General features: G+C 43.2%; 1 protein-coding gene across 3 annotated transcripts; it reads right to left on the bottom strand.

Moving 5' to 3' along the window:
- Window positions 1–6,592: 6,592 nt before the first annotated feature.
- On the bottom strand, window positions 6,593–9,506 carry LOC129153485 (uncharacterized). Of its 3 annotated transcripts, none has more exons than XM_070550327.1 (9): window positions 9,141–9,506; window positions 8,946–9,050; window positions 8,758–8,861; window positions 8,650–8,682; window positions 7,662–7,709; window positions 7,458–7,549; window positions 7,067–7,377; window positions 6,760–6,972; window positions 6,593–6,677 (listed from the first exon to the last, which is right to left on the bottom strand). In XM_070550327.1, the coding sequence occupies exons 3-9, from the start codon at window positions 8,788–8,790 to the stop codon at window positions 6,613–6,615; spliced, it is 795 nt and encodes a 264-aa protein (XP_070406428.1). In that variant the 5' UTR covers window positions 8,791–8,861; window positions 8,946–9,050; window positions 9,141–9,506; the 3' UTR covers window positions 6,593–6,612. The 3 variants fall into 3 exon arrangements, with proteins under 3 accessions (XP_070406428.1, XP_070406429.1, XP_070406427.1); XM_070550328.1 differs by having other exon boundaries at window positions 8,946–9,152; window positions 9,223–9,506; XM_070550326.1 differs by having other exon boundaries at window positions 8,946–9,506.
- Window positions 9,507–9,877: the final 371 nt, after the last annotated feature.

Genomic DNA, 9,877 nt, shown 5'->3' with positions numbered 1-9,877 from the left:
TAAAAACTGGTAGTTATTTTCCCAAAATAAAATAGATAAATAAAAAATGAAAGGAGGGATCTTGCATTTGGGATAGATTGTGCTTAATGTTTAAAACCTGTGTAGAACTGATTTGATGATTCAGAACAAATTGTGCATAGGAAGTAGTTCAGATTTATTTTTGAGTCAATAAAGTCGACTAAATATTAGAAACCATCGTTGATTTTGATTTGTAAAAGAGAAAGTTCTGTCATTTCAACTCAATCAACATATTTAAGGAAAACGTTTGCTGTGCATTGTGGCGGGCATGAACTTTACTGGGTGGGCCTGTCACAACCAGCTGCAAAGAATGTTTGGGTCTGACTTCTATACAAAGAGAACCTGGAAGCCCTCACCAAAAACTGTGACTTATAACATCAAGACGGGGAGCACTACAAGATGGACAAAGAGGCAGAAACTTATTTGCCCTGCTGCTGATGAAACAAAGTACAAAAGGGGGAGCATGTGTGCTAACATGTGAACTTTAATCAATGACGGTGGTCATCCTGGACTTACAAAGAGAGGCTCAAAAGAGACTGTTTCCTATGGTTACACCCAGTAAAAGAGTGCTTGCTGCAGTCAGGTAATGAACAAGGCTTTTTGGCAACAACCAGTTGAATTGATGAAATGTCAGAACTGTGGAAAATTTACTAAACTACTGTAGAACATAGTTAACTGAGAAAGTTAGCCTAAAAAAAGATAATAATAATATCAATAAATAAATAAATAATAGGATTAGTAACCTGGATTTCAGCCCAACTCACCATTGGACGTCAATATAATCTTTATTGTCCTAGGATTCTCAGCTGCAGCGGACATGCAGTAAAGCCTTATTTTCTTTTCAAAACGGAATACATCAGCGTCATCACTTATTTTCATTGGTTAAGGAAACGGTGTCTATTTATAAGTCTAGGAGAACGCTTTAGGCTTCAACAGTTCTCTCCTTCGAGCAAACATGCGCAAATTTCCGGATAGTTTATAGTAACGTTCCATCCCATTCCATTCATTGCATAAAAATAAACATTAAATGAATAATTTGGCATCCAGCTGACTAAATGATTCATGGAACATCTCATCCGAGACAACAGTGTTGTTTCAGCTCCGTTGAGTTTCCCAACAGATCTAGCCAAACCTAGCTGATCCTATATTTTTCTATCAGCTGTAAGTTCTAACGTAGAAAATAATGTCACAAAAATATTGAATAATTGTACCCCTCATTCGATAAAAATTATGTTCACATTTTTATCTTGTGAAATCTTTAACATAATATTTTTAAATGGCCTTTTTGACGACAATTGGCTAAAAAGTCTTTAAGATTATCATCACAGGATGGCATGATAAATAAGTAAATAACATAAATAAATAAATAGACAAAAATAAGAGAGAAAAAGCAAAATTAATTAAATGAAACGTAATAGTGATAAAACGTTAAATTGATCTAAAATCTGTCATTCAGCGCCACTGGAAAAAGGAAGAGGATAGGGGAGTATTTCTTAGCACAAATCACGTTATTGATTTAGCAATGCAGCTTAATTTCAGATGCTTTAAGGATGATACTAACTTGTGTTATAGATGGAGGAGTAGCACAGAAACACTTCTAGATGAGGAGATAAGGAAAAAAACTGCTGATTACCAATACTATGCACAAACAAACCTGTAACTGCAGTTTCGTTATTTATGAATTAACCTTAAGTAGTGAATTAATTCTTAGGATTTCTTGTGCGAGTAGTGTTCCTAAAAAAGAAAGAAAGAAAGAAAGAAAGAAGGTAAGAAAGACAGGTAGTTTAGGTAAGGGACAACCTGAAACTATTTGGTTGAATTGATAGTAAAAGTGGTTGTCCTAATTTCTAATTGGAGAGATCACACCGCAACATGAGTTTAGAACGGCAGTTATGGGAAGTTTTGTTGGATTAATTTGATTACACGCTTTAGGTCTTGTTTTTTTTCTTTCCACTGATTTAGCGTTAGGTTAAGTGTTTTCACACTTTCGCTTCAGTCTGACATTTGCTTGGTGTGTGAGGGCACAGAGACGTGTATGGACCGTGTGTTTGACTGTGTTTGTCTTGTTTGTTTGTTTATTTATCTATATGGGCGTGGCTGAGCCTTGAGAAACATCAACAAAGCCATTGGGCTATTCTGAGTAAATTGACCAATTCAACTTCAGGATCCTGAAACAATTTGGCTATAACCTCTAATTGATGAAGGACATCTTAAGAATTCATTATACAAGGCTTCCTCTCCAGTGTTGCCGGAACTGTTATAAAACCCATGCATGGTTGTATATTTTAGTTTGATCATTTATACTCATTGAATTATTGTTGTTTGCTTTATGTTTTAATTTCTTTGTAATTTTTTCCCTGTGACACAGGTGGAGATGCTGGTGGCAAAGTGGATCCCACTCATTTCTTTCTCCCACACACATTCTTACTCTCTCCCTCTCTCTCTGTGTATGTGCATGTGTATGTGTTTGTGTGTCTGTGTGTGTCCATGTCGTGATGTCACTGTACCTTTAATTGCGCTTGCTGTTCGTAACTGTATGTGTCTGATGTTGAAGGTATCAGAGGCTAGGGCCAGTAAGAGCTAGGACATTTTTGTGCATAACCTTTAATCCCTAGGCGATCGGTTCGGGGAACTTCTGGTCCGGCCGGAGTGTGAATCTTCCTACCAACTATCTGCCAAAGCTCAATTGGACTGCACAAGTCGAGAAAGCCTTCATTGGACCAAAACTACACACACGAAGAGGCTTCGCCTTCGGTGCCAGGCGTCTGGGTCCTGCTAAAAGTCACCAAAAGGAAGTGGACGGAACCAAGGTGGACCGGGCCATACAGGATCACGGAGAGGACATCACACGCTGTCCGGCTGGACGGGAGGAGCCTAACCTGGAAGAGAAGCAGCCGACATCTGCCTGACCAGAAGAAGTACCCAAGGACCAGGACGAGAAGCAGCTGACATCTGACCAACCAGAGAAAGGATCCAAAAACCAGGAAGAGAAGTAGCTGACTGCAGTAGCATGCCAAGCTACCACCACATCCTGCAGGACGAGAATCATGACATCATCACCCCCTGCAGCTGCCTGGAGCCAGTGAAGGGTCCTCAACAGGGGGAAGAAGTAACCACCCTATGAACATTCTACAAGGGTTGTATTTAACACCCTCATTTATTTTACAAGGGTAATATTTTACACCCTCCACCTGCTGACCCAATTATCCAGATGCCCTTGTTACTAGCCAATCCTAACATCTATTTGCGAGGGGAACCCTCTGATGACAGTGAAGACTCTCATGATGAAGAAGATGATGTTAGAGTGTGAGAATGTTCAGTGATTTATGTAACAATCCCTTCACCTGTTCATTTCTATGAGCTTTTTGATTGTGTTGTTTTTATTTTTTGATCATTGATGTCCTAGGCATGCACACTCTGTGCCAAAAGGCGTTCGCCTCAAAATGAGGGGACATGGGGGAATTTTCCCTATTTGACGTACATAATTAGGGTTTTTCGCCCTCATACGGTGAGCATGCGATCCATACATGTTGTAACATGTTCAGTTGAAAGTATAATGCTAGAGATGTGAGAAAATGTAATCTGATTGATTGATTGTATTGGTGTTTTAAAACTCTGCTTATTATATTCTTTTTGATGGAATTTGGGGTTGTTGTTGTTTTGATTTCCTACATCTTTGGTGAACTCTTAAAAGAGTTCAAAAGGGGGATTGAAAATATATGTAACTCTCATATAAGCTCTTTTATTATTCATTCTTACATGCTACTCTTTTCATTATGGGATCATGTTATAATATAAAGGTCTCTCTGTGTTTCTCTCCTGCACAAGCTCTTAAAACAGCTGCAGGAACTCCAAAAGGGAGTGAGACATTGCAGTCTCTTCTTGTACCAGGTTACCAAGGATGTTTCTGCTTATCTTAAGAATTACAAGTTCTTGTGACATGTTAGATCCTGCCTAACAAGGCAATATATATATATATTTACCTTATAAGCTCATTTTATTATTCTATGCTATGGAAACTCGCTCAGATACTCAAGGCCTTCACACAAAGATTAATAGCTGTGTATCTTCTCCTGCACAAGAGAAGGGAGTGTGCACATTCCATCTCCACTCAGTGCCTCTCGGTACCAGTGAATGTATCTTCTCCTGTCATGAATATATCAGGATGTTCCTGGTAATCTCAAGGATGTATGTTCTATTGATGTATTAAACTGTCCGCTAACAAGGCTGTTATTTTCACCTGTCATGATCATTGACGTATGTACATGGCAAACTGCGTATGTAACATTCCTGTAATCTTCAATAAAAATCAGCCGTTTCAGCAGAACGGCGAGAGTCTGTCCGAAGCATCTGGCAAGAGCAGGTCGCGGGACTTGCTGCAGAGGCTCTCCCCCTCATGAGCGGCGAAACAGTGAATGGACTTCTGATCATTTGTCTCCTCGTTCTGTCAACTTAAAAGGTGTTTAACTCCATCTACTCCGTACCCGTGCTTGGTCTAACGGAAGAGAGACCAACACCAGACAATTCCATAAAAGGGAAGAGAGGAGGAGCTGAGGGTGGGGCTGTAAGGCTGGGCTCGAGTGACGACACCCGTGCGAACTAGCTACGAGCTAACCTGAAGCTAACCCTGGCTAACCCAAAGCTAACGCGGAGGTGGGAGCCGAGCTAACGGATGTAGCCACCTAGCTTCAACCCAACCGGAGCTAACTGGAACACCCATCGACCTGAACCTCACACGGAGTTTAGGTGGAGGTTTTCGGCGCCTGTTAGTGACAAGTACCTGGATTAAAAAAGTATTGAATCGGTAAGTTTATAATTTATTTCCGTAATGAAAACATTTTGCTGTGAGCAAGTTTTCAGTACCGTATCTTCCGGGCTATCGCTCCTGAGTCGCACCAGCCATTAAATGTATAATGAAGAAGAGAAAATATATTTAAGTCATATTTTGGGGGGACATTTTATTATCTTTCTTACAAAATCTGAGACCAAGCGTTTCACATTGCATCACAAGCACCGGTAACCATAACAGAATGAACAACAGCCAGCAGAGGAGAGGATGGCAGTGTTTCAAACCCTCCCGGCCAGCGAGGAGAGCTCATTCCTGGGCTGGAGCCGGCCCTCAGCACCCCGCCACAGGCTCTAACAGATGCTGGCGGTGTTTGAAACCCTTCCAGCGGGACAGGGGAACTCATTCTTGGGCGGGTCGGAGTCGGCCCGCAGCAGCGCGGTGTAGCCTACATATTTTGTTATATAAGTCGCTCCGGAGTATAAGTAGCAGGACCAGCCAGAATATGTAAAAAAGTGTGAGTTATAGTCCGGAAAATATGGCAGTTATTAGTATTCGAGCTAAATATGCAGCCTAAATACATTTCATATATTTCCAAAATGTGATACTTGTTTGTATCTTGTACAGCCAACTAGTCTTTATTCTGGACTCAGTACAATTTACCAAAAGTAAAGAGACATTCTACAGATGAAGTAAGCACAAGATAACTTACTGGAAGACACGGAATTATCATCAGAACCATAACAAGAGAGCCTGATAACAGTCATGTGAAAATAAGTTAAAAAGTATGTATGTATAATAGAAATAAAAATATATTAGAATTAGTGTAACTCACTGTGATCCAAACAATAAATCGGCCATAGCTGATTAGTAAATATGACATGAGGTCTGGGAGTTTTTAATTTTCATTTTTATTTTTTTCTTAGATCTGTTTAAATGTCACCATGGCGGCCTGTGTGTCTCCAACATCAGCTACACAAAGCAGCAAGTGTAAGTTCCACATACCTGTCTCACCACTTCATGTATGGTTTTGTACTTTAAACAATTATGACAAACCTGTTATTTTTTCTCCATAGCCATTTGGATCATTGGAGACAGCTGAGTGAGGCGTGGTGCCCAGAGAGCTGCAGAGACCGGAGACAACCTTGGCCTCCCTGACGTCTGTGTCTCCTGGTTCGGTTGGGGTGGACCATCGACATACATACATGTGCCGACACTTTGCGCCCTGTTTTATAAAATGTAGTGTTAAAAATAAATGTTTTTGCTCAATTACTGGAATTTCTTTGGTTAAGACAAAAGTGAGGAATAATCATTTACAAGTTATTTGTACAACAGGCCCATTTTAAATCCCAACAGTTTCTTAGCAGACAATAGAAATGTGTTCTTTACTAACTTTACTTGGTTTAAAAATCTTACTAAAATAGTGCCGTATTGCAAAACCCAATCATACTTATGTAAACATTAGCTTTTTAGATATTTTTTACAGATATATATTTGTGTGCAACAAAAACCAAACTTAAATAATTTGTCATTCTTTATTGAAAAACAACAAAATACAGTTATACAGAAGTGTGGGAAAATGATAATGTGCAAGTATTGCTCTTTAAGTGTAATCCTATTTATCTTTAAAAAGAAAAACTATAAAAATGTCCTGTACAGCATCATGACAGAAGAATGGTGGTCTGTCTGTCAGAATGTGCTGAACAGATTTGCTCTTTGAAGAGGAGTGTCATGTTTGGAGGAAGGTACTTAACCCAAGACATGCAGAATACAACACTGACCAAAAACTGATGGAAAAAATGATTTATTTATAAGGAGGAACTTAAGGTGCACAGATAAGTCTGTGGTTGGAACTGCAACAACAGCTCAGCGTCTGGAGGAGGGAGAACACAGGTGAGCTTAGGTTCTGCTTTCAAAATCCATTGTAGGCAGGCAGAGGTGTTCAGCAGACTTACTGTGGTGGGTGTATGTGTTGGCTGGAGGAGGGAGAGGTAGAGAGCCGGGGGAAGCGCAGGAGAGGGAGCAGAGGTGGAGAGAAGCGGGGCGTCCTGGTGGATGGGGCACTGGGTGAGATGAGAGGTGGGTTATGGAGGGTGGTGATAAGGTCTGTGTGTTGAATATCCAAATCCTGGAGTAGAGGTCAGTATCCAATGAGGTCGACAGGAATCCTGAAGAATGGTAAATCCAATATAAGAGCAAAAACACTACGAAATAACATTAATCCTAGGAACACTAGAGGTAACACGAGTGGCTGGTTACTACCAAAACTGAGGCAATCTTCTGGCGTCAAATTGTGTCCTCCATCCACCTTAAATAGGAAAACACCCCGCTGATCGCTGATCAGGAACGGCTGGGGTGGAGTCACCAGAACCATGAAGAACGTGTCTCCAGAGACAACCCGGGTCCTGGTACCGATCAGGAAGCGGACCTTATCACCCAGAGCTGCCAGGTCACGCTCAAAGCCTTCATGTTCACGCTGCAGAGCCTGAACGCTGGCCAGGTGGTGGCCGTAGTTGTCTGTGTTCAGGGCCTGGTTCTTCTCCTCGATCCACTCTTTGGTCTCATCAGCGTCTCTGAGAAGACATCAGAACTCCGTCTGAGTGTGGGTCCAAACTCTACTGACCCGTAAGCGGCGCATAAGTGTGCGGGGTACCTGTGGAAGCGCTGCACCTCATGGGCGCTGCCCAGCATGTTGCTCCGGTCTTCAGCCAGCTGTTGCAGCGAGCGCCAGCGGTTGTTCAGCTCCTGGAGAGAAACCAAACCCAGTGAGATGAAGGTGGACGCCAGCGGGCTGGACGCCGGACAAGGAAACCTGGAGACGGATCGCTCAGACAGGAAGGGAAGAGCTTCCTCTTACCTTGATGGAATTAAAGTTAGCCGTCGTCTGAACGCCCAACCGTACGGTCTGAGGTCAAAGGTCACAGGAAACACACACCAGTCAGCAGTCATACAGATGCATAAAGATAACTGTAGCCATGGCAACCAGCTGACATGTCCCCACTTTCACCAGCACCTGGTGCCTGCCGGGTCACCTGAATTCCTGTGTGATGTCAGCACGGTCGGCCGTGACTGCGGCCATCAGAGGTGACCTCTGATCAGCTGAATGAACTCACCTTCTAGGGTGACGCTGTCTTGCCCCGGGTTTCCACGGGAGCCGTCAGCAGCACGTTACTGCAGCAGCACGTCTTGCTTGCGTAAGCTGCTGCTTGGCCCTTCCCACGAGACGCGAAGCAGCAGGGGAGCAGCTGTCACCGACCGAGCACGAAGTCACACGAGTGACTTCGTCAGTAAACACAACAACAAGCAGGAGAAAACTACAACATGGTTTGCGTTTTATGTTCTGTCCGTTTTATAATCGCCAATACGGACCTGAAAAACAAAGGAGACCGCTACCTAGGTGATAACTTCTCACGGGGCCGCAGTTAGTAACCTTTTTTAAAAGTAAAGCAACCGGAAGGCAGTACGTTCTTTATTCTGAAAATCTCGGTAGCTTCTCTCAATTTCCGCATCCGATTTCCTGTCTTTCCTTCCCCAAAAATGTCGAACTTGACCCGTTTCAGAGGCGTCGCGCGTAGAAAATAGAACCGGCGCGTAAAGGCCGCGACATGCTGCTCCTGAGACGCGGCCGACTCGCGCTGCTGACGGTTGCTGACGGCTCCAGTGGAAAAGGTTCTGTTGACCACAGCAGTTCCTATCAGCAGCTATGACGTGCTGCTGCAGTAACGTGCTGCTGACGACTCCTGTGGAAAGCCGGGGTTAGAGTCGGCTTCATCCTGTAAACAAACAAATGAGTGGTAACAAAAACACCACGTCTGGTTCTGGTGGAGGCGGAGGACAACACGCACCTTTCCAGGAGCAGAACCCAGATGTTCTTGTTGCTACAAACAGAGACGAGCAGAGTTAACAAACCAGGAAGTGAGAGGGACCAGCTGCTGCAGACAGGTGACGCTCACCTGAGCCTGAACCATAGGAGCCTCCTCAGCCATCAGACCTTCTGACTCCAGTTCAGATGCTCCTTGTTGATGTCCCTCAGGCGGTACTCGTTGGCCTTCAGGTCCTGCAGGACAAAAGCACCTGCTGATTATCACCTGAGCTGATCTGACAGCTGCTGCTGGAAGACGGAGAGGAGGAAAAGTCCGACCTTCTGGAAGTCGTCAAACTTCTTCTGCAAGACCTCGACCTGCTCCAGGTCCGACCCGTCTCTCCATCCTCATTCAGCTAAAGACGCGAGTTCAAGTAAAACAACCTAAAGTCACACAAACACAAAGCAGGTGTGGAGATGTTCGCTTGTCCCAACGTCCATGAAGCTCCCACAGTTTAGTCTTCACTTCCTCACCAGCGAAGTGACCTGGACCCAAACAAAGTGAGCCAGAACCTGCAGACACCTCAGAAACATGTCAGGACCAGACCTGCTCTACCTTCCTCCACTATGGTCTCTCCTTTCTGGGTGACAGCCTTGATGCGAGGTTCATGACCTGTGATCTCAGCCTGCAGAGCCTGGTGCTTCTTCAGCAGGTTCTGGACACCAATCAGGTCCTTCCCTGAGGACACATGTTAGAGTTCAGCATTATGCAGTAGACAGACCAGTTTAACCCAGGGGTTTCTTTCTTCTACAATCTGCTCTTTAACTGTATTATTTCCTGCTATTTCAGCTGTTAACTTTATTTTTTCTGTAAGTGTTTTTCTCCCCAGAAGAAGCTACAACGATGTTCTGCTGAGCTGTGGTGGCCTCATGGAGGGGTTTAAAACGTCGAGTTTAAAACGTGTGGCTTGGAGCTCCAGAGTCTGTTCTTCTAGTTTCTCCTCTAGTTCTCGAACTTTCTCGGTTTTCTGAGATAACTTGTTGTTACAAAAGGCAAGTTTTCTCTTCAGATCCCCAACTTGGTCACGAAGTAACTTATTGTCTTCCCTCTCCTTCTCAAAGTCCACTTTAACGTTCTGGAGTTTAAGACTGAATTCAAAATAAAAAAGAAATTCTAAATAAAAACCCTGAATTCTAAATAAAATACACTGACTTCTAAATCAAAATATGCCCATCAAGCAGTATCATTCTGACATCATAAAGAAACAAGC

This window comes from Nothobranchius furzeri, chromosome 4, assembly GCF_043380555.1.
Source record: "Nothobranchius furzeri strain GRZ-AD chromosome 4, NfurGRZ-RIMD1, whole genome shotgun sequence".
NCBI lineage: Eukaryota > Metazoa > Chordata > Actinopteri > Cyprinodontiformes > Nothobranchiidae > Nothobranchius > Nothobranchius furzeri.
This window is presented reverse-complemented; position numbering and strand designations above follow the sequence as displayed.